This window comes from Saccostrea cucullata, unplaced genomic scaffold (assembly GCF_032062105.1).
Source record: "Saccostrea cucullata isolate Sc308-1 unplaced genomic scaffold, CSIRO_AGI_Scuc_v1 ctg112, whole genome shotgun sequence".
Taxonomy (NCBI): domain Eukaryota; kingdom Metazoa; phylum Mollusca; class Bivalvia; order Ostreida; family Ostreidae; genus Saccostrea; species Saccostrea cuccullata.
Window position 1 is genome coordinate 357,335 of NW_026939726.1, and position 27,110 is coordinate 384,444.

Genomic DNA, 27,110 nt, shown 5'->3' on the forward strand with positions numbered 1-27,110 from the left:
AAATAATATTTATCCCATCTTTGTCTTAACTTGAAATGGAGAAACATTGCAAGTTCATACTTGAGAGTTGAGACAGATTGCATCTGAGATTTTATCATTTCATTGACTCAGGGTCACTTAAGCAAGTTCAAGGTCTCTTGTACAAAAAATATACTGTATGGTATATATAATGGAGAAATAGATTACTTGTTATCTTGAGTGTATTATGTCCTTGACTCCAGGTCTTTTTTGCAAGCTCAGGGTCAATGGGAGGAGTATAAAATTGTTTCTTTTTGAGAAATACTGGTTATCAGAACAGTTGCTGAGGAATACCATTTTGTTAGCTTGCTCATTGCAACCCAGTTAATTTTAGATTTTAATAGACTTCAATGGTAGGTTAATTGATTATTGGAAAAGGTCAGCCAGAAGAGTTGTACAGCATCAGTTGGTGAACCTCGTATAGTCACATCTAAGACCAAGAAATTTATGTTTGAATTAAAAACATGTACAAATATTTGTTTGACATGTATGTTTATTTCATCCGATAATCGTTGTCTCATCATCACTCCTGAAATTAAACCAAAAATTAATAAAGAAAAATTTACAACAAACACTAAGTTATTCATACACTAGGTTTCAAAACAGTTAACCTTTCTTCTGTAAATCCAAGTATTTTGTAAAAGTTATATGACTTACTAGGAAATGAAATAGAAAAGTTCAGGAATAAATATTTTTCCTCTGTGTGTTTGTTTGTTGAATTTGTTTGTTATCACCCATAAGTATAATTATGGGTAATATATAGTTCTCATGAAAGTTCGATGAAAATTCAATCATTGCACAATCCATTCTCTGTGTTTCTATTCTTTGATTCCTATGATTTGACTGTAACTTTAAGGCTCGGGTTGTACTCACTCTGTAGCTTTATAAGGCCCGGGTTGTACTCACTCTGTAGCTTTATAAGGCCCGGGCTGTACTCACTCTGTAGCTTTATAAGGCCCGGGCTGTACTCACTCTGTAGCTTTATAAGGCCCGGGCTGTACTCACTCTGTAGCTTTATAAGGCCCGGGCTGTACTCACTCTGTAGCTTTATAAGGCCCGGGCTGTACTCACTCTGTAGCTTTATAAGGCCCGGGCTGTACTCACTCTGTAGCTTTATAAGGCCCAGGTTGTACTCACTCTGTAACTTTATAAGGCCCAGGTTGTACTCACTCTTTTCCTATGTTTTGACTGTAGTTTTATAAGGCCTGGGTTGTACTCACTCTTTCTGACAGATGTAATACTCCACCCACTCGCATTCGGCGTCTGCCCAGCGCCCGTCCCCCAGCCAGTTGGCGATTACACAGTCCTCTCCCGCGTTAGCATTGTTGGGGTCCCCAGGGATCCAGTTTGTGTAGGAGAGAGGCTGCCCCAGGGACGTCCATACAAACGTCCCCTCCTCCTGCAAGTCGGAGCCACCCAGCCAGTATATCCTCTTAGGGCCTACAAAATGTATGATCGAACAAATTTTATGGGTCAGTTCATAGTTTTAGTGAACCTTAAGGTGAAATATCCCTCTGCTCCAAAGAACTACGCGCGCGAACTCTAGATTATTGCCTACATTTTATATCCATTTTACTCAATATTGATGACAATTTTGCTTACAAAGAACAGTTCAATGGTAATTAATTAATTATTTAAATACCAATGCTAAAATGTAAGATATCCCGAATTCCAGCTCTTGAAATAAGGAATGTAGACGTTATTTTCCACTGAAATCGGGCTATAAATCATCAACATATTTTGAAATAGTATTTGATATGAATAAATGTTTCTTAAATCTTTTTTAATGTTTTATGCATATAAAATTAAGCATATATACTAGTAAAATACAATGTTTCAGTTGTAAAGCACCTCGAAATAGCTGGAAAAATAAGCATTTTTGTCGTTTTTTGTCTGTAAACCTATGTTCCCCCCGTGAAACACAAAAAGCTTTTGTATGAATTTGTGGAATGACAGTGGATATTATCCGTAAAAAGGAATTTGTGTTTCACTTGGGGGGGGGGGGTACTTTAAAAATATTTTCCGTTTTCCTTTGATTTCTATAGTGAGAAACACGAGTTTTACTAAAATTTTAGAGTTATCTCTCGTTGTTTTCCCAAATAAGTAATGTTCTATGAAAATCCATATAAACATATACTAAAAATCATTCAATTATCTTAACTTTTGAAAACTGACTTGGAGGTAGGCAGGAGAACAATACTATCGTTCGCACTTCTTTCACCAACTTTTTTGTTAATTCCAAACATTGATTTTCATCAACAACAATAGCATTAGATTCAAATGGAAAATAGTTTGCAGTATGACGCGTTGCTTGCTTTTTCAGAAATGAATGTTATGTTTAATCATGATGTGAGTGAATATTGATATGGTCAACATAAAGATCAATAATCTTTATATCACAATAAAATTATAAATATGAGATATATATTGAGTATTAAAATAATATTTACCATCATACATATCTAATTCTCACTACATAACATAATGAAGCGTTGCTTTTTAAATCAGAATATCAAATTGTTTTCTGTGGTTGTAAGATAATATGCATCCATCAACAAGAGTCATCTTTCCATTATCGCCCTTGAAAATATTTTTAGTGAAACAAAATAATTTGAATGATTTTAAGGGGGCCGAGTATAGTTTTATTGTGTGAAAACTACAATAGCGAAACTCTTCATTTTTATACCATATATAACTTATATTATCTTCAGTGTACATGCTAAGTTTGGGGAAAATCTACCGTTCAGGTATTTTTAAGGGACAGTCTCAAAATACAGGTACATTTACTATAGGATTATATAGGAAAATGCCAATTTTTAGCACTTTAAAGCAAATTATACAAATACTATAATAGACCTTTTGTTCAAACTATAATATTTGATGAGTAATACTATATTATACAATGTATGTAAGAAACACAAAATTCTACCGTCTTGTTACCAGAGGGGGCATCTCAAAATGCAAAAAAAAAATTGCAAATTTTACTATTTTTATACAGTATTACAAAATATGACGTACACAATGCATATACATGAAAACATCATAAATATATTGGAGATATTCTCAAATTTCTATGTTTTAAATTTCAAGAGCGTATGTTTATTACTTTTCCTGTAATAATATTTTTATAACCCCTTTCTTTAAGAGCTACAGATTATCATAACGTCAAAAACACACTGCAACGACGTCAACCTACCTATCAATTGCAAAATCGGTTAAAAAATCAGTTATATCAAATTGTAATTACATTTTTATACCTATAATTTCATAATTTTGTTTAATTTAATTACTTAAGCGAAAAAGGTTACATTAAAACAGTAAATACGCTGCATTTTTCTATGATGCGCGAAATATTGCGCAATGGAAACTATAGTCGGCCCCCTTAAATAATTTTAAACTACTTAAAAACACACTGCTAGATAACGATAAATGTGAAGTGAACCAAATTCACAAGACTGATAACATGTAAGGAGACGGTCATTTTGGACATTAAAAGTTTTTGAAAAAGTTATCTGCCCTTGTCGAAAAGAAGAAAATTTTTATTTCTCAAAATTTCTGTGGTAAATAATTCATTTTATTTCATAGTTTAATAAAGATGGAGTCTATGAATATTTTCACCAATAGATTTGTTTAAAATTCAATATTATTTTTTATTATATTTGATAAAATCATGCGCTGCCCATAGACTTCAATGTAAAATTCAAGGTGAAATTAATTGGACAATAATCAAAATTTTGTAAATTCTTTTGGTGGAGCATTTTTATTTGATAATATCTTTAAAATGCTACCACGATTAAAAATATCGGACCATTCATTTATTAGGTACAAAATTTGGTCGTTATACCTTGAATACCTTAAATGTTTATAAACAATTCTGCATCTTAAACTGTAACAATTAATAGACTTATATGTTAAGAGATAGAAATATCTCAATTTGCACGTTTAAAGGAACTGAGTATAAATATTTTAGGTAAACTATTATAAATAATTACTAGTATGGAGAATACAGGCAGTAGAAACTAGAAATTAACATCTGTACCATGGAACAGACTTTTTGAGTTGACCACTAAATAATTCTCATCGATAACTTCTGTAAAATCCGGCACCACGATTCATTGAATTTCATGGAAAATAGTCCTTAGCAAGTTATCTCTTATCAGAGGGATATTACACCTCAATGGACAATTTGAAGCAATAAGATACTTGCTAACTTAAGCCATGGTTGTCAGTTGTGGTTTAAAAATTAATTTACTCTGAATTGTACAAGATGTAGAAGAGAAGTTATATGATCTGTATTCATTTTTTAATTTCGTAGTCTAAATCGGACTCGAGGAAAATAATAAGTAGATGAGAGAAGGGAGCGCAGAACCCATTTCCTGCCATTTTTTCTATAATGTACGAGGGCTCTTCAATAAATAATGTCCTCGGTGCTCGAAAAGAAACAAAAAACGCTTTTTAATGATTTAGCCTTAATGATTTCACTTACATATTCACTTTTAATTAAAACATATGTCCATAACATTTTTATTCAATTTCTTATAGTTTTTAGAACACATTTTGAGTATGGCCCTTCGTATACTGCAATGTGACAGATCCTATGATTTCCTTGAGTTGTTTCTTCTTTCTGAAATGTGTTTTTTTTTTTCAAGTTTGGAAAATGAAACAAGTCAAAAGGGTGAAAGATCTGGCAAATATTGTTTGTGTGACAAAACATTAACTTTCTGTTCATCTCCAAATCTACTTTACTCTTCATGGCGTGCGGGTTTGGACGCTGTCATGAAGAAATTGAATGTAGTGGATTCCTGATTCTGCTTCCATTCCCTCATGAACCTTTCAATTTTTTTTTTTTTTTTTTTTTTTTTTTTTTGCAAAATTTTGCTTTCTAGACTTCTCCAGAAATTGAACTGCCTCCCCGAATAAGAATTTGAACAACAAGACCACTAATATTTAAGAAAATGGCATATAAAACTGTTTTTATGATTTTGCAATTCTTTGCTCTTTTTAGACCTTGGTTGTTTTTGTCAAGTCCATTTTATTGCAAGTTTTTTTCGAGGATTTAAACCAATGGATTCAAGTTTAACTATTTGTTTGAATTTCAGACAAACGCGGATAACTTCAATTTGTGATTTTCAAAAATAATTGTTTAGATATTCTTACACGCTGTCGTCTTCACTCTTTTTTCAAAATATAGTTTGACCATTGAGTACTTAGCTTTTTAACTGTCAAATGTTTGACCATTGAGTACTTAGCTTTTTAACTGTCAAATGTTTCTTTAAAACAGTGATGCCTATCAATTTTGCTATAGTCTTTAAGTCAATCAAACATCATCAGTGATAATTTGTTGAATTTTCAATCAGTACATTAATTGTTGTAAGTTTTTGTCGCCAAGGATGGTACCCATTTTTGATGACTTTTATATCATATTTGTTCATTGTAATCCACTTGCTCATTGTCTACAAATCAGATATTGGCTGCTGTAAACTTCACATATTTCAGGGAATATTTCTTTGGGATTCTTAACGAGTTTTACAGCAGCTTTCATGAAGCGTTTAATTTCACTCTAGTTTACTTATTCTTTACCATGCATTTTAAATGCAGTGTCTCGAATAGCCCTTGTTTTCTAGCTTCTCACAATAAAACTGTGTGACGAAAAGTGGTCACATAATCTGTAATCAATTCATTAAATAATGAGAGAAAGTCAAGCTTAATGTCATATGATTTCTATATTGTATGTCATAGAGCTCAAGACATTATTTATTGAACAGTCCTCGTATAAAAGGAAGATTTTTGGGAGGGCACACCACTCCTGCTCCGCCCCTCCCCGGTTCCAACAAACCGATAATTATTAAAAATAGCCCTTGAAAACCGCTAATTAGGAGGTCATGTCCATTTTTCCCTCTCCGACGTAAGTCCACTATGACCAAATTTAGTACATTGAAATGTATTTGCTTAATTTTACCAATATACTTTATGAATAGAAATAGGACTTGATACATTTCACCTACTGGTGACACGAGTCTTTGCCACTATAAAACTGTCGATGTCGTGAGAGACTGGTTCAGCCAGAAAAGAGTCAAAGGAACGGCATATTTCCTGTAAGTAAACTGTTAATTGAAAATACTGCAAATGTTGAAAACGTTAACTAAAATGCTTGATATACAAAAGGAAAGGATGTCAAAATTAATATCTCCATTGTTCGAATTATATAATAGTGTTGCATTATGCATGTACTATGCCTAAATAGTAGGCAGGGTTGACATGGTGCACGAGCCGGAGGCGAGTGCACTATGTGTCAAACCCTGCCTACTATTTAGGCATAGTACATGCATAATGCAACACTATTGTTATTATTATGCTGACTGTTAATTATTTATGCGGCAATCTATTTGACTTTTTCCTGAAAATATCGGTGCTTAAACAGCGCACCTGCAAGAACTAATTCAAAATATTCATGCTAAAATTGTTTGCATGCTTAGTTATTTTGGTTACTAGTATTTTCTCTAAATAAGTCGGGATTTTCTGTCCCAAAGCAACACATCTTTATTTTCAGTTTTGTTCGTAAGCCTTATTTGTTTGCAGACGTCGATTCTCATTGATAATTTTCTTTTACATCCTTCAATCAAGCGTCATATAAAAAAGCGTTTTAATGACCCTATAAAATCAGTTCATCTAACGATCTGTATGTAATTAGTTTGAAAGTTTGTTGTACACATTAATCTAAAGTTCCTTAGAATAATATAACTGTTTTCAAATAATATTTGTCTATTTTCTCCTTCTTGTGTCAATTGTATAAATTAAGTTTATATATTTCATAAAATTATACCAATCAGTGATCGTCTCTATGGCGTAATCGATAAGGCATCGAACTGACGTCAAATCTCATGGTCGTCAGTTCGATCCCCGGCATGTGCATGGAAGAATTTTATTCAGTAAATAAAGCCGTGCACTATTTCGGCATAGTATGCTTACGCTATATAAATCCTTAGACCACTATACGAGAATAGTAGGGTATGGGTTATATAGAGACAAACTGACAGGAAGCATAATAATAGCCAATAGTATTAGTCGACTTCTTGTAAAAAACAATTTAAAAGGGGATTCGAACCGCTGCCTCGGCCCAGTGGACTTTGTTATGGCTGAAGAGGAAGCAGAAGTTGCCGTGTTTTACCCAGCCGTCAGTACAACTCCACGCCAGTCCCACTGAAAGATAATGAATATCAGTTATCAGTAAAACCACACACTAGTTCTACTGATAGATAAATGAAGTCAGTTATCAATATAAACACACACTAGTTCTACTGATAGATAAAGAATGTCAGTTATCATTAAAACCACACACTAGTTCTACTGATAGATAAAGAATGTCAGTTATCAATATAACCACACACTAGTTCTACTGATAGATAAAGAATGTCAGTTATCAATATAGCCACACACAACTTCTACTGATAGATAAAGAATGTCAGTTATCAATATAACCACACACAACTTCTACTGGTAGATAAAGAATTTCAGTTATCAAAACAACCACACACTAGTTCTACTGATAGATAAAGAATGTCAGTTATCAAAGCAACCACACACTAGTTCTACTGATAGATAAATGATGTCAGTTATCAATAAAACCACACACTAGTTCTACTGATAGATAAAAGATGTCAGTTATCAATACAACCACACACAATATCTACTGATAGATAAATGATGTCAATTGTCGATATAACCACACACTAGTTCTACTGATAGATAAATAATGTAAGTTATCAATACAACCACACACTAGTTCTACTGATAGATAAATGATGTCAGTTATCAATATAACCACACACTAGTTCTACTGATAGATAAATGATGTCAGTTATCAATATAACCACACACTAGTTCTACTGATAGATAAATAATGTCAGTTATCAATATAACCACACACTAGTTCTACTGATAGATAAATGATGTCAGTTATCAATATAACCACACACTAGTTCTACTGATAGATAAATGATGTCAGTTATCAATATAACCACACACTAGTTCTACTGATAGATAAGAATGTCAGTTATCAATATAACCACACACTAGTTCTACTGATAGATAAATAATGTCAGTTATCAATACAACCACACACTAGTTCTACTGATAGATAAAAGATGTCAGTTATCAATACAACCACACACAATATCTACTGATAGATAAGAATGTCAGTTATCAATATAACCACACACTAGTTCTACTGATAGATAAATAATGTCGATATAACCACACACTAGTTCTACTGATAGATAAAGAGATGTCAGTTATCAATATAACCACACACTAGTTCTACTGATAGATAAATAATGTCAGATATTATCTGATAGATAAATGAATATAATACAACCACACACACAGATAAAAGATGTCAGTTTCTACAACCACACACAATATCTACTGATGATAGATAATTATCAATATAACCACACACTAGTTCTACTGATAGATAAATGTCAGTTATCAATATAACCACACACTAGTTCTACTGAAAGATATGTCAGTTATCAATATAACCACACACTAACTGATAGATATACAGTTATCAATAAAACCACACACTAGTTCTACTGATAGATAAAGATGTCAGTTATCTAATATAAAACCAATATAACCACACACTAGTTCTACTGATAGATAAAGAATGTCATTTATCAATATAACCACACCCTAGTTCTACCGATAGATAAATAATGTAAGTTATCAATACAAAAACACACTAGTTCTACTGATAGATAAATGATGTCACTTATCAATAAAACCACACACTAGTTCCACTGATAGATAAATGATGTCAGTTATCAATAAAACCACACACTAGTTCTACTGATAGATAAGAATGTCAGTTATCAATATAACCACACACTAGTTCTACTGATAGATAAATGATGTCAGTTATCAATATAACCACACACTAGTTCTACTGATAGATAAATGATGTCAGTTATCAATATAACCACACACTAGTTCTACTGATAGATAAATGATGTCAGTTATCAATATAACCACACACTAGTTCTACTGATAGATAAATAATGTCAGTTATCAATACAACACACACACACTAGATTCTATATAACCACTGATAGATAAATGATGTATCAGTTATCAATAACCACACACTAGTTCTACTGATAGATATCAAAAACACATAGTTCTAGTTATCAATAAACCACACACTAGTTCTACTGATAGACACAAAGATGTCAGTTATCAATATAACCACACACTAGTTCTACTGATAGATAAATGATGTCAGTTATCAATACACACCACACACCACACAGAATACACACTGATAGATAAATGATTCCAGTTACACACACACTAGTACACTGATAGATAAAAAATGTCATTTATCACATATCAACACAACCACACACTAGCTCTACTGATAGATAGATAAGAATGTCAGTTATCAATATAACACACACACACAGATAAATAATGTCAGTTATCAATACAACACACACTAGTTCTACTGATAGATAAAAGATGTCAGTTATCAATAAAACCACACACTATCAATAAAACCACACACTAGTTCTACTGATAGATAAATGATGTCAGTTATCAATATACACACCACACAATATAACCACACACACTGATCAATAAATGATGTCAGTTATCAATATAACCACACACTAGTTCTATAGATAGATAAATGATGTCAGTTATCATATAACCACACACTAGTTCTACTGATAGATAAATAATGTCCATCACACACACTATCTAGTTCTACTGATAGATAAAAGATGTCAGTTATCAATATAACCACACACTAGTTCTACTGATAGATAAATGATGTCAGTTATCAATATAACCACACACTAGTTCTTCTGATAGAATAAAGATTTCAGTTATCAAAATAACCACACACTAGTTCTACTGATAGATAAATGATGTCAGTTATCAATACAAACACACACTAGTTCTACTGATAGAATAAAGATTTCAGTTATCAATATAACCACACACTAGTTCTACTGTTCTACTGATAGATAGAGAATGTAACCACACAGTTATCAATATAACACACACACTAGTTCTACTGATAGTTATCAATATAAATGATGTCAGTTATCAATATAACCACACACTAGTTCTAATGATAGATAGATTATGTCAGTTATCAATATAACCACACACTAGTTCTACTGATACATAAAGAATGTCAGTTATCGACATAACCACGCACTACTTCTACTGATAGATAAAGAATGTCAGTTATCAATATAACCACACACTAGTTCTACTGATACATAAAGAATGTCAGTTATCAATATTACCACACACTAGTTCTAATGATAGATAAATGATGTCAGTTATCAATATAACCATACACTAGTTCTACTGATAGACAAAGAATTCAGTTATCAATATAACCCCACGCTAGTTCTACTGATAGATAAGAATGTCAGTTATCAATACAACCACAAACTGGTTCTATTGATAATTAAATGATGTCAGTTATCAATACAACCACACACTAGTTCTACTGATAGATAAATGATGTCAGTTATCAATATAACCACACACTAGTTCTACTGATAGATAAATGATGTCAATTGTCGATATAACCACACACTAGTTCTACTGATAGATAAATGACGTCAGTTATCAATATAACCACACACAACTTCTACTGGTAGATAAAGAATTTCAGTTATCAAAACAACCACACACTAGTTCTACTGATAGATAAAGAATGTCAGTTATCAAAGCAACCACACACTAGTTCTACTGATAGATAAATGATGTCAGTTATCAATATAATCACGGTAGTTCTACTGATAGATAAACAATGTCAGTTATCAATACAATCACACACTAGTTCTACTGATAGATAAATGATGTCAGTTATCAATATAACCATGCACTAGTTCTACTGATAGATAAATGATATCAGTTATCAATATAACCACACACTAGTTCTACTGATAGATAAATAATTGTAAGTTATCAATATAACCACACACTAGTTCTACTGATAGATAAATGATGTCAGTTATCAATATAACCACACACTTGTTCTACTGATAGATAAATGACGTCAGTTATCAATATAACTACACACTAGTTCTACTGATAGATAAATGATGTCAGTTATCAATATAACCACACACTAGTTCTACTGATAGATAAGAATGTCAGTTATCAACATAACCACACACTAGTTCTACTGATAGATAAATGACGTCAGTTATCAATGTAACCACACACTAGTTCTACTGATAGATAAATGATGTCAGTTATCAATATAACCACACACTAGTTCTACTGATAGATAAATGATGTCAGTTATCAATGCAACCACACACTAGTTCTACTGATAGATAAATGACGTCAGTTATCAATATAACCACACACTAGTTTTATTGATAGATAAAGAAAGTCATTGATCTCATCGATAATTAATGCCAGTCGTCAACATAACCTGACACTAATATTTCTCTTGAAAGATAAAGAAGCTCTACTGATAGATATCCTCTATTTATGGCTATAAAACTCGAGCAAGTTCCACTGATAAAGAATGTCGGTTATTACTGTAACCCGATCTAGTTCCACAGAAAGATAAAAATGTTTGTAATCATTACTAGTATAACCCCAGATTGGTTCTACCAAAAGACAAAGAATTCATGTCGTTCATCCATATTATAAGTCTTACTAAAATACAGAGACTTAGTCATCACTGTAATAGGGCGAATTATACAACACAGAGAAAAAGATCACACTTACTACACTGATTTAATAAATCGTTTATAGATCATTTACATGTATATCTGTTTGCTCATGAGAAATTAATTACTATGTCATAACCAAAATCATGGCGACTTTGACCTTAAATGTTTAGGTTTAAAAAAAAAGTTTTGTTGGTGTATAATTGTAATCTGCGAACGGAAAGAAATCGTGACACTATACTCATATATACAACATATTTTTTATATCAAAAGTAATTATATTTAGCCGTGGCGGATCCAGTGGGGGGGTTAAAGGTTTTGCAACCCCACCCACCCTTTGGATTTGCAAAAAAGAGAAAGAAAGAAGAAAGTCCCAAATTTGTGTTGTGTTTTTACTATAGAAAATGTTCATTGAAAAGTTAATGTTGTATATAATATATATCTAGAAATTCGGTTGTGAAAACAAAATGAAACATCCCACACCCTTTACAAAATGGAATTTTCGTTTTCGAAGATTTATTTTCCTTTCTTAAAACTTTCAGGTAATCCATACAGGTATTTTTTCCCAGGTTGACCAGCCTCCCACTTTTAAAAACCATACTCCATCCTGTATCCTACTGAGTTATTTAACTACGTGTATATGTAAAACATACCTTTTTATAACTCTTTTCCCCTTCAAGCCCCCCCCCCCCTTCCCTTCAACTCCCCCCTTTTTGAAAAATTTCTAGATCCGCGCCTGTTTAGAGTAAATATTATGAAATTAAAAAATAAAAGGAAGCTTAAAGTGTTTCTGTCGAGTTCTGACGATTTTAGGAATCTGGATTTAAATATACTCACACAAAATAGAGAAAATGTACAAACGTGGTATTCCGAACATTTTCCTTATCTTTTCCTCATATTTATAAACGCATTTCACAATCATATCACGTCAGTCCCTGAGTCCCTAGTGCTCGTACTTTCTACAATAGACGGGATGCAATATACAGAGAATATTACACACTAAAACCATATTTTGTCACTCTGATCATGTTAAGTGCGGAAATGAAAACAAATTTCGAAGAATTCAGATTTCTTCAATGAAATATATGGTGATAACGAAAAGTTTTCAAGATCAAAAGTCCATAAAACAATACAAAATAGGAGCAGAGCAAACTCGGACCTCCAAAACATCAGAGGTGGGATCAGGTGCGAAGGAGGAGCGGTCAAACCCGCCGTGTGCTTCCTTGTCATGATCGGGAAATTACGGAAAATCCGTCGTTTATTTAGTGTAAAAATAATGGACTAACAATTAGTATTAAAAACGTCAGTCAGCATTTGACTCAAAGATGAATTGTATTTGCTGACAAGGTCATTGTATCGACCATAGAACTTGAAATGATGACTTGAAACGAGATCGCTGATATTCTTGTTTCATTAACTTGCTTGTCAATAACTTGCCTCGTTTCAGAAATTGTTTATACGTAGAGCATGCTCTTGCGTATCGAATTAACTGAGATAAATAAACTCCGTATGCAGGTGATGAAGGTATATTGCTGCATAAGTAAGGGAAGCTGACGATAGAAAAGTTCAAGTCATCACGTTTATCATAGAGCTTGGTTGCTAGATTACCATTTACGTCCTTTTCAAGTATTTTCTCTGGGTTGTTTTAAGGAATAATAACAGACACAAACGTTTTCAGAAATCAGCGGTATTTGTCATAGATTTTCATGCATATCTAAATTCGTAACCTGAATTAAGAGGGAGAATTTTATACGATTTCGTCACAAGGTTAAAACTTGTGCAATTTTTCGATAGAATTACTAGTATACAGAAAACGAAATAAAGTCTCAATTTTAATCACTATTTCAAAAAAATGTACGATTTCTTTATATTTAAATGATTTATTATTTCTATAATCAAATGTAGACAAAATAATATGATTTAATTTATTGATATACTATATTTAATATTATATAATATTGTAAAATTTAAGTATTGCTCCTATTTGATTGTAATGTTTTATGGACTTTTGAGCTCGAATACTGTTCGTTATCTCCATATACTGATATTTCTTTGCACCATTGCTCCATGTGTAATTACCAAGAGGTACTAGTAATCACAGACAGACACACAGATAGACTTATCTTTGCTGCCAACAAAAACGTGTTAAAATAATCTCAATACTATCCGCCAGACATTATTAACTTTATATGAAGGACATGCAACTCTCCAGCAATATTTGGCATAAGACGAAGTGCACGATGGTTGTTTAAATTACCATTATATAAGCATTGTGACAATGCACTTTGAAAAAAATACGCGTTATTGATAAACATTTTCAAATTGCATTAAAAATGGGACAAATTCAAGGCAGTTTTAAAAAAGTGTGTTAAACTTTGGGAAAAATCAATGCAACTTGATTTTTTTTCAAAGTGCAGTAAGAGTGTACATATCATTTTTTTTTTTACGAAAGCTCAGATCCTTAAGTGACGTCATCACCGAAAATTTATCCATAAACGCACTTTGAAAAAAATGTTTTTGTTTCAAATTGTGTTAACTTGTTCCCCCAATCATGGTAAATCAACAAGCAAAGAAAATGACAATATCATTAATCTTAATTTATAAAGCTGTCTTTGCTTAAATGGTTCAAAAAATACAAAGGACCTTATGCCATAAAAAATTGTAAGATATTTATGTCACTTCATACAAACTTAAGTGCTAGATAAGAATTTTTCAACATTATTGAAAGTTAATAGACAAAAAGATATTAATCTAAAATTCTTTTTTTTTTTTTTACCAAGAACTAGACTAGCAGTTCTTTTACGGATGTTTTATTTACATTATCAATCTTTTGTTAAAAGTAGAAGAAAGAAACAGAATGCAAGAAGAAGAGATGCTAGAAACATTAAGTATTGTGAATATGATTATGTCAGGGTTGTTTTTACTATTTTCTAAGAGATTAAAATCAATTGTTGTACTTTCAAAGTATATTAGGGACATGTACCCTTTAAGGCTATATTCATGGGTACTATAGACTATGCTACAGCATATTCTAGAAGTGGTGTAAATCTGTGGATTCTTAAAACTACTCGAAAAAAAACCTTTGAATTTTTTTTTCAAAGTACGTAACACCAGCATTTAATTTATTCAACCATTCTTCATGATGAATTACAAACTAGGCATTATGATAGCATATATGGACAACTGCTTATCCAATAAGATATGAAAGTCGGAAATTTTTTCTATGTTGTCATTAAAAAAAATACTTTATTAAAATCACTCATATTCTACAAAAAAAGCACTATGAACATGCTGTTAAAGGATTCTGAAACTCCTCGTTGACAGCATTTACTTGTATTTATTCTATGGAGACCATGTCTTCCAGCAAACTGTTGGAATTCCGATGGACGCTAATTATGCCCCTTTATCAACTGACCTACTTTTATTTCCTATGAAGCAAAATTTATTAAAAAAAACTTCTAAATGAGGAGGAGAAAACATTTGCTTCAACTCCACATTTAGAGGTATTGAGGATGAATTAACAATAGCTATATCATTCATACATGTTTGTCAATTCGATTTATCCCAGGGAACTTGAATAAAATAAACCAGAGAGTCAGCAAAATCTAATTTATGAAAAACTTTCATAAATCATATGGTCGTAATGATAATGACTTGTTCGAAAATATAACTTATGATTAGGTCATATTTTATCTGTCTTGTTTCATACCAACTGCTAGACTTTTGTTTTATACACAATTTGACTACGGTCTGCACGCCTATACCTGATCAATACAGGTAGGGTTCATGGCGATGTTTATTCCTCTCTGAAGTCGATTTAGAAGGAACACAGTGTCATAACAATTTGCGAGAAAAGAACAAGTTTTACAGACTGTCTTTCAGAAAAGAAGATTTTTATTTGTCAATTAATGTTCTTAGGAAATTGTTTCCTAGTAAATGATATTTTTCATATCTGAAGACCTTAGGTCACAAAAGTTGGTATGTATTTTAACACAATTTTCAAACTTAAGTGAATTTTCCAACATTATAAAACTTAATAAACAAAAGGATATAAATTTAAAATGTCACCTCTTTTTTAATTAAAAATTAGACTAGCAATTATCTATCGGATACTTTACTTAAGTTTTCATCCTTTTTTCCCAAGTAGCAAAAACCAGAAAACGAGAAGAAGAGGTGCTAGACCCATTCAATATTTTGAATGCTTACATAATTTATTTTATTCTCTCGACAGAGAATAAAATCAATTGCCAGAATTCCACAATATCTTAGGTACATGTACCCTTTAAGGTTATATTTATATGTACTACAGGCTGTACTTTTCTCCATGTTAAAAAATAAACAGCTTTTGCAATTCTTTTTTGAAGTTTCATAATTCTGAGAACAGATTAAATATTATATGCCAATTATTTGGAAGAATTGGTATTAATTCTTTTAGAAATCCAACGTTTTAGTTTCTGAAGATGAAATTTTTCAAAAAACATTTGGTATTTAAAACATTTACTTAATATTCCCGTAAAACAAGGTGAGTTTGATCTATCCTAAAAAAAAATCAAGACAGAAATGCATTGAAGCTTATAGCAAATGCTCTATTAAGACTATATCCTTACGTCTTACAAAAATAGTAACTGCTATTCAGAAGAAATTCAGACATATGGTGGAGCATATTCTAGAAGGGGTGCAAAACAAATGTATATTCTTAAATACTCTAAAAATCTCTTTAGAAATCTTTAAAAATCGCCTTTTTTAAAGTCAGTAATATCAATTTAATTTATAAATTTATACATCCATTCTACTTATAATTTAAATTCTTAAGGTGGAATGATACACCAAGTTTTTATTTTATAGATCTTTGAGTCATCCTTTTTAAACAATGGTTTCAGCTCTTAATTATTTTATATTAATTTTTTTGAATTTTTTCAAAGAAAATGAAAAAAAAAATATTTATATCTTAATATGAAGTTTTTAAGTTAAAAGTTTGTTGTAAATGAATGCATCGTATGAATATCTAATAAATTATGCAAAGAAAGGCTGGTTAAACTTTTAAAATTTTTTATGAAAAATTATTTTTGAAAATAAAGCACATTATTTGTGAATATTTTTTAAACCTATGGTTAAAACACCATAAAACTAGTCACAACTGAGGAGAACATGTGTATAAATCATATTTTAAAAGAAATTGAAATGAAATTGAGAAATTTTAGAGAAATTAATTTTTTTAATACTTGGACTTAACCCGATCAAAATTAAATTGATCCCAATCACAATTAACACAAAATGAATAAAATACTAATTTATTGCCTCTTTCATGTATTTACAATTATGCTTTAACCCTTATTACACCTAATCAGACTAGTGTTCTTGGGGAAATGCTATTTATTTCCAATAATTGTACAATTATGGTTGGGATCGGTTTAATTTTGATCTGGATTGGCCAAAATTAAAAAAAAAATTATTTCTCTAAAATTTAGCTATTTCGTTTCAATTTCTTTTGGAAACATGATTAGCGAACACGTTCTCCCCAGTTATGACTGGTTTTAAGAAGATTTTAACAACAAGTTTAAAAAATATTCACAAAAACCACTCCCCCCAAAAATTTAATTTCAAAATAAGTTTTGTGCAATGTTAAATTAATATACAGTGTTTTCATTTATTTTAATACTATGTTGATAATTGAAGAACTATTTAGCAATTTACTAAATAGTTTTCTTTTGCAAGAACTGCATGGTACATAACATTGTTTATTTTATAATTATTATTTCACAAGCGTAAGCGTAAGTCGATCAATATTCAATAATAACTATAACGTCAAAGATAATTAAACATAAGTAAGAAATGAATACATCCATCTGTTAGTAAACAATGTGTTTAGACATGGTGTCAGAAACAGGACTTTAATAATCCAAAACAGGAAATGGCGGATGTAGGGCTAAGGTCACTATACTGGTTGAAATAATTTATGGGTGTGTTGTAGGGATACACATCCTATCATGACAACCCTATAAGGTTATGACCTCAGAGATAGTATTTTCCATGTACCAATGCCTGTAGCATAAATACATTGTAATATTTTGAGGTCCCAAATTTCTCATTTTTCTTTAGATTTTTATAATCTAAATCTTTCATTTGTTCAAAAAGTGTTTTAGGGTTATCCTTATTTTCTTCATTGTTTTCAGATACATATTCTGACCTACATGTAGCCCCCTTTTTTCTATCTTTCTTTAAAAGAAATTTATTACGCTTGAAAAAAATTTCTGATCTTCATTATTTTTACTTTTTCTAGAAATATTCAAAAGCCTATCTCTCTCACCTATATGTTTTAAGATTTTATGATTCATTCATAAAAATATATTTTTAATTTATTCATATTTGGATATTTTACTGGTAAGAGACGTCAATAGTAACCAAACAATAAACCTTTATGATAAAAGTGATGACTTTAACTCTTCTCTCGTCAACTTCCCTAAGTTACATTACACTGATTTGACTACACAGGCAAAAGTGGCTCAACTAAATTTCATGTGAATTCTTCGCATGAAAAAGACACGAAAAACAAGACATGTGAAAACTTCATGTGATTTTGACATAAATTTCATATGAATTTTACGTGAAGCTTTAAGAGCATATCGCTTATATAAATATCATGCAAAGAAAACCTCTCATGAAAGTTTTGTGTGAATATCATATAAACTTATATTCACATGATACCGTATTCACATGAAAATATATTTATATAATTTTCTTAAGATTTTCACATAATTTTCAAATCAAAAGATATTCACATGAATATCACGTAAGCCACTTTTCCCTGTGTACAAAATTGGCAACAAAATTGTGGGGATACAATGAACCTTTTCATAGTAAACACTATGTATGTTTTGAAAAGGGGGAGGGGTTGGTGTCAGGTCCCCTTGACCCATCACTACGCTCCTGATCTTTGAAGAAAAATACGTATCTGGAATAAGCTATAACGCAGACTACTTGCCAATATGTAATTTAGGCACTGATAGGGATAAGGTTTTTTTCTTTTGTTAAACTCTTGTTATTGTGGATAATTAAGGCAAACAAAAACAAAATGACTGTTTGATTATGTCTTTGCATGAAATAATTTATAACAAAAATAAGCAATTAATTCATATGCTCTACATAAAGGAACTTTTATATACTAGTATAGCTATTGTATACTGATTGTTTTTAAAGCCGGTGCATTTCACCACAAAAAGATAAAAATCCCAATTTTTTTATTACATATATGAAAACCAGAGTACATTTAGAGCGCAGCTTATCGTGGGAAAGAAACACCAAGATCAAAAATAAATAGCTTCAAACAATTCTACACCCCCGCTGACAATACAGGTGATTAAAACACGTTTTATACCTTTTATAACTCATTTGGTGTAGCTGCATGTATTTGTGGTTGGGCTAACCATAACATCGTATTTAGAAATTAGTAGGACAGAAAAGAAGTGTGTGTCCAAAATTTTCAGAAGGGTGTTACTACATCTGACTGTGCATCATATCCTAATTACTTAAAGTGATTTAGACATTATTTTGTAATTAAACACTAAGTATCTGAGTTCCTGATTAAATCGTGCCAAATATGGTCATAATGAGCTTGAACTGACATACTATGGCCTAAAGTAAATTTATAGTTTATGGTAATTTTCAATTTCATTTTGAAATTACATCGGATTTTTTTATAGAAACATATACACGTTTTCACCATTAAAATAAATGTTAGACTAATTAATGCTTGTGTGACATCCAGAATAAACTTTCGAAACATAAATGGCAGTTTAGCCAAGTATTTTAATTAAGTTCTTATCAGACCTAATTCGTAGGAATGTTACACAAAATGAATGATGTCAACACCTTTTTACATTTAATAAACGTGAGCACCTTTATTTGAGGAGCTTCAAATACAAAGACGTTAGATTTTTTTGAAAATGAGTTAATACGACTATCTGTTCTTACATGTATGAATTAATAAGCATTATACTAGTAGCTAGACGGAAGGTGTATTATCTCTAAACCTGCGTAGAACATGGTTTAATTGATAGCATTCTACCATGCTATTACCACCTGACTCAATGCGATTAATTATACACTTACAGTACATGTAGTATGCACGTTTTAAGAATAAAGAAGAAAAATCCTTTTTCAGTAAAGTGTATTTCCCTGTTTATAAATAATAATCCATCAGAGGTATGTATAATGTATTTGGGTTAATTTTTTAATCACTTTGAAGGAAGAAACTAAAAAATTTCAATTTAATCCTTTTTTGTTTTTTAAGGAAAATTATTATGCACCTTTTGTGAAAAATAAATATGAATTTCGAATTAAAAATCTTATTTTTCTTTATCATCTTTTAATTATCAACATAATTGTGACATTAAAAACAAACGTTTTTTTTATATAGTTAATATGGTTAACACCCTTTATCATTATATTTTGGTTAATGTTATTTGTGTCTTTTATTAAATTTATAATTCAAAAAACAATTGTAGTGCGATCTTACATCAATTACACTTAACTTATCTGCAGATCACGAGAGTTTTAAAAATATTTAAAGTCTACCATTTTCTTTCACAGTAAAACACTTGCAACTCTTAAATACACATATTTGGGCAAACATTTTCTTCCATTACATATCATTATCAATAATACAAATTGCATGTTTGTTTTTAATGATTACGACAACTACGATCCTTAACAATGCAAGACACCAACTTCAATGTGGAAAGTCAATGTACTTAATACATCCTTATGATGCTTATGATGCATTGGTCATAACTTCCCAATTCTGTTTTCGCACGTGAAACAGAAAAACGTGTATCCTCATTTTTTCCATACATATTTGTATGCATAACTGTGCTTAATAAACAACAACAACAACAACAACAAAACAAACAGTAATCAAGCTCAGAAGTCTCCTGGAACAACTTTGGAGCAAACACGGACCTCTGAAAAATAGAAGTAGGATCGGGTTCCACAGAGGAGTAAGCATCTCTTATCGACCTGTCACACTCGTTGTATGTTCCTTGTGGTGACCAGGGAAACGAGGAAAATCCCGTTTATAATTTAGTGGCAAAATATAAGCCTTTCAATTTGTATGAAAAGCATGTCAATGTTCAATTCAACGATAGCTTATTTTTGATCATAAAGTCAATGAATGAAACATATGGAGAAAACGAACAGTATTCAAGATCAAAGGTCCATAAAACAATACAAAATAGGAGCAGAGCAAACACGGACCTCCAAAACATCAGAGGTGGGATCAGGTGCCAAGTAGGAGTAAGCATCCCCTGCCGACCGGTCACACCCGCCGTATGCTCTTTGTCATGATAGGGAAATAACAGAAAATTCCGTCGGCAATTTCAATTCAGTGTATAAATAATGGACTAACAATAAGTATGAAAAACGTCAGTCAACATCTGACTCAATGAAAAATTGTATTTGCTGACAAGGTCATTGTATCGACCATAGAACTTACGAAATGATGACTTTAAGCGAGACTGATGACATTCTTGTTTTATCAACTTGTTTGTCAATAATTTACCTCGTTTTAGAAATTTTTCATACGTAGAGCATGTTTTGCGTATCGAATCAACTGAGATATATAAATTCCGTACGCAGTTGATGAAGGTATATCGCTACATCAGTAAGGGAAGTTGACGATAGTTAAGTAGAAGTCATCACGTTAATCAAAGAGCTTGGCTATTAGATTACCATTAACGTCTTTTTCAAGTAAAATATCTATATATGAAACAGATGTGTCAGACTCTGTGGTATCTATCTCAAGCTCACCGGGATATATCGTACAGACATTAGAATGGAAATTACCATTGTTAATTGACAATACGTCGTCGATATATCTAAATGTCGAGTTGAAGGCCACAGCAAGTGTTTTCTTTTCACGCATAAGATTTTGCACAAATTCTGCTTCATATGAATACAAAAATGGAAAAATGAAATTTTATCAAATTTTTTCAAACAAAACTTTATTTTGAGCCATTAACTGTTATAAAGAAAAGGACGTTCTAAGTTTTAAGAACTTGAGTGCCCTATCCTTTTATTGTAATATCGTTATAAAATATATTTTAAAATCCATATAAACAGAGATAATTACTGCATGCATGCATTGATCCTGAAAATGCTCTAGCCCCTATATTTACTCTTTACAAAATATTCACTGCTGTAAAGGGGAAACTTCAGACAAACTGTGCAGCAATATATTTTAGATTGGTATAAATCAGATATAGATTTTCAAAGGATGTATTCGCTTTAACAAAAGAATTGACCTATAGGAGAGAACAATTTCCCGGAAAAAGTGACATTTAAAAATCAATCTTTATTTGTTGTTATCTACCGTATATATGTCTAAATTTTTTAAATTTGTATTTTATACCTAAAATTTGTTATTTACAACTTTACAATAAACCTCCAAAGTTGATCGAAACACCATTTTGTCCTTTAAAGCGTTGATTTTTGCATGAATTTTGGCCTTGAAGTCCATCAGGGCAGGCCTGCCCCTAAATAAAATTGTGATATTTTGATAGGTTAGGATGTAAGGAATAATTTAAGATAAGATTTTTTTAGGGGCACCCCTGCCCTGGGGTCGAAATTCACAAAAAACGCACAAAAAATAAGGAAACCAGATTTTCATAATCTGCTTTAAATTCATGCCAGTCATTCTCATAGTCAGACTAGCTCAGTTGATATATGCGCTGACTTTTATACCTTGGATACTCTCTTTTTAATGTCGGGGGTTCGAATCCACCTGGTACAACACTTATAAAGTTTTAAATTTCGCCCTTTCAAATACTATTTAAATTTTTTTATAGACTTGTGTATTTTTCCGTCAATTTTCTATCCCTTATGCATGCCCATTCTTGATATAAGAAACACTAAAGAGATATCAAATCGTAACAATCCAATGTACAGTTGTCAGTCAGGTGGAACGAACCTCAGTATAAGCACACTTTCCGCGAGGACAAGAATAACTCACTGTGTGTTACTTAATATGGGTATTCTTGGCAGCATTGAGATGCGATGAATTTCAATTGTATATATCCCTTAGAATTTAATCACATTGATTTTGGCTACATATTTCAGTAAATGCACTCCCTTGGATTTCATTTAGGCCTTGATAATTTGCACACATTCATGGCATGTTTTATTATATCCATGGATAAATGGATTAGACACAAAGAATAGAATTTCAGAGACAGTAGACATTGCCATTATGCACAATGAGAAGTAAAGAAAAATACCAATTATTACATTTGGAGATAACAAAATCAGAAAATCAATTAAAGGGTTCCTCCTATCTCTACTCACTGAAATAAAGATTTAGGAAAAACAAATTGTTATATGTATTCAGCCTAATGTCATTAATCAGAACGGAAATCGACATGCTTTTTGTAGAGAATAAAACCAAGCCCGGTCCGATAGGTCAGATCCCTATTTATAATGAAGTGATCCTTTCCATAGAACAAGAAAGTTTAATAAAGCCAAACTTCAGTAGCATCAAAAGGTACAATTTTTTCACAAACAGCCGGTTTTCATGTTAATCAAAAACTAGGCTTTATGATATCATTTAGCTATTTCTCTTTTGATTTGTCATTAGTGATATATAGTCTAATGTTTGTAATTACTTAAGATTTATTTTGATTCCACACACAAATACACTGAAGTTGATATTATTAGGATGCTGCGTGGACGCAGGTTTTCAGGTACTGCGCACAAATCGCTTTATTGACCTAGTAAAGTCTTTGTTAAATAGTTATGTCACATTGTACATTTTGAATTTACCGGTTGGCAGTTTGTTTGGTAATGGCTTTCATAAACATAGGATGATTCGCTAATATAAATGACCACCAAAAATAAAAAATAAAAAAAATTATCAGGTTTTGGTTTGTATCTACATGTATATGTTTTTAGCATATACTGTATAATATTTATGGAAATCAAATTTAATGAATATGCATATTATGAAAAAAAAACCTTAAAACTAACTAAATTCAGTCGAAATTATATGAAGAAACTTCATACAGTGAAATATTTGAATTAAGACCATCATACATCTGTTGTTGTTGTGTTTTTTTTTTACGGTCAGTATGACTCACTTTAAATCGGTTAATATGTTACCATGATCTTTGCCCATTCTTTAAATCTTACACTGACCGCAAAGAAATTATGTTAATGAAGATTAATACCCATATAAAGTACCCAGTACAATAAGTGGATTCAGTACATTTAGTCCATTGTCCAGTACTATTTGTTTGAATTTATTAAAGCCCCAATTCCTTACTTAATTCTGTCTATACAGCAACAGATGCGTACTTTCCACTCCCGACTTATGAATGGGTGATTTTGGGCGTTCGTCTTATATCGTATTTAATTAAGCAAATCTGATCTACTTAGAAGATAATATTTTCAGAGTTTCCTTTATAATAAATCAGATCCAGTAGTTCATTTCTCTTCATTTTATTTAATCGGGGAGTTTTTGCAATATCTTATACATGCACATATAATGAATGTACATCTTTTTCAGGTACTAGTATTAAAATATATAAAATATTTCATAGACAACGTACATGTATTTAGAGAAACAACAATCTGGGACTGAATTGGGTACATAGAAAAAGATAAATTCCATATATGTATTTAGAACAACAGAAATTTTTCCTTGACATGTAGCTCATTCAGAACAAAAGCTAATAATAACATGAATTCTACATTTCATACAGGCCTCGCATATTAAAATCAAGGAAAAATTTCTGTTGTTCTAAATACATGTATGGTTAATTCATGAATTAGCATTTAATTTTATTCGATTAAAATTTGATGGTGCATACTTAATTGGCTGTCATTGACCTTAAAACGAAAAATTTCAGTTTTATTAGTTAAACCCTTTCTACATGTAGTGTAAAATATAGAAATTTTTAGTTTAGACGTGTGATGAACAAAACTACGTTGGATTAAAAAAAACCAAAGCAGGAAGATTCACACTGAAAATTGCACGACGGAGATAATTTACGGTAACGAGGAAATTAATTCTTCAAAAATGTACTTCTAACAAATAATTTTGGTCAAATTTAGATCTATTATTAAATATATTCCACATATTTCAGAGGATTACTCCAATAAAACTACGAATCGACACGTCCTGAAACGCCGATTTTTTTTTTTTTTACTATATGATCTTTTTAATTTGCGATGTCATTGAAAATACTTCTGGATAAACGATAAAAAGCATAATTAATTACTTTTTTAATTAGTGCTTTGTCATGCGCTTTAGTGCAAGTGTTTGCATCTTCCAGTCCTGTATTCTTCAACCGTATTAAGGAACGGCTATCAAAATATTATTTATTACAACGCGAAGGCAATTTTCTTTAGATACTAGTAATTCCTGGAAAAAGTTAATCTTTTTTCTTTTTTGACCTTTGCTTTAATGAAATTTAAAAACGACATATTTTGAAAGGGTACCGCATCATCAAGCTTCATATTTTTATTGTATACGTCTTATCTGTGTGTTTGTGTTTGCTTTTTGTATATTATTTCTAGACTCATAGATGAAAAAGAAATATATTTCATCATTGATCATTAATTTGTGCTTTCTTCTTTTCAAAGAAAGTGCAATAACCAAATATTGTTCAACATCTCCTTAAATAAATTCAATTTTTTTTGTTTGTTAGTAAAAGATTGAAAAAGGTTCCTATAAAGGGTTAGCACTGCAGATCGTACAGTTGTATGTTTTTTTTTTTAAATCAGTGATTTCTCTCATCCTTCGGATAATCAGAAAATGAAACTGTAATATTAATTCAAAGAGTTTGAAGAGTTTGCATATTCTTAATCTTAATTTCTCAGTTTTGGATTTGAGATACCTTAAATATTATTTTGTAAAATTTTCTTAATCGTTAATAAATGCATAAAAATTTTGATGAAATATATGGAGATAACGAAGAGTATTCAAGATCAAAAATCCATAAAACAATACAAAATAGGAGCAAAGCAAACACGGACCTCCGAAACATCAGAGGTGGATAAGATACCATGGAGGAGTGAGCATCCCCTGTCGACCACAAGTAACACTCGCCGTGTGCTTCTTGTCATGATCGGGAAGTAACGGGAAAATATAATGCCTAACAATCAATGTGAAAAACATCAGTCAGCATTTGACTCAATGATAAATTATATTTGATGTTAAGGTCTTTGTATCGACCACAGAACTTAAAAAATGATGACTTTAAACTAGACTGTTGATATTTTTGTTTCAGCAACTTGTCTGTCAATAATTTACCTCCTTTTATAAAATTGTTCATAAGTAGAGCATGCTCTCACTTATCGAATCAACTGAGAGATATAAACTCCGTGTGCAGGTGATGATGGTATATTGTTTCATAAGGAAGGGAAGTTAACGATTGATAAATTTAAGTCATTATGTTTAACATAGAGCTTGGTTGTGAGATTACCATTAACGTCTTGTACTGAGGGTCATTTCTATATCTCCATTAAATATATACAACCCTTATTTGTTTATTTACACAATTAAGTATGCATGACCTAATTTTAAACAATTCATTATATTGATGTGTACAATATACAGGTACCTTCATATAATACTGTATGTTCACATCCTTTAAAGGACGGTTTTGATTATGATTTGTTTATGTTGGGTTGTTCAAGTTCGTGAATTTTCAATATCTAATGAATCTGTCTTTCATTGATTTAATAATTATTAATTCTATTTAAAGTTTAAAATAATTACATGATAAAAGACATTTCAATTAAATTCCTTGCCAGCAAATATAATTTATTATTTAGTCAAATGCTGACTGACGTTTTTCATTCTAATTATTATGCCAATATTAACATACTGAATTTTTTATGTATATTAATTGTTTCTGATATTTCCCAAACAAGACAAAGAGCACAGTGCGGGTGTGACCGGTTGGCAAGAGATGCTCACTGTTCCATTGGATCTGATATCACCTCTGATGTTTTAGAGGTCCATCTTTGTTCTGCTCCAAAATTTGTTTTGTTTAATGGAGTATGTTTTCTATGCATCTCCATATTGTATTACACAAGACAAATGGATAACAAATTCTCATGTTCAAAAAGTTCCTTAACCACATCACATTTTTTTTCAAAGAAAAGAAGTACTGTAAAATCACGGTTGAAGAATTGTTCAGTAGTAATATATGTGAAAAATTGCATTTCGTGGTGGGTATAAATTCGTGGGTCTCTTCATATCTTGAAAACCACGAAATTTAAACCCCTCGAAAATTGATGATTTCACAGTATGCTAAAAGTGCAACTACACTGTAAATACGAACTACAAGTAGAAGTTGATGTAAAGATATTTAATATCTTCACCTT

General features: G+C 31.2%; 1 protein-coding gene across 1 annotated transcript; it reads right to left on the reverse strand.

The window, feature by feature from the left end:
* Positions 1-471: 471 nt before the first annotated feature.
* On the reverse strand, positions 472-12,663 carry LOC134253812 (perlucin-like). The gene is made up of 5 exons (XM_062736407.1): positions 12,567-12,663; positions 7,124-7,218; positions 6,024-6,111; positions 1,239-1,458; positions 472-547 (listed from the first exon to the last, which is right to left on the reverse strand). Exons 1-5 carry the CDS (start codon positions 12,649-12,651, stop codon positions 517-519), a joined length of 519 nt encoding a protein of 172 aa, XP_062592391.1. The 5' UTR covers positions 12,652-12,663; the 3' UTR covers positions 472-516.
* Positions 12,664-27,110: the final 14,447 nt, after the last annotated feature.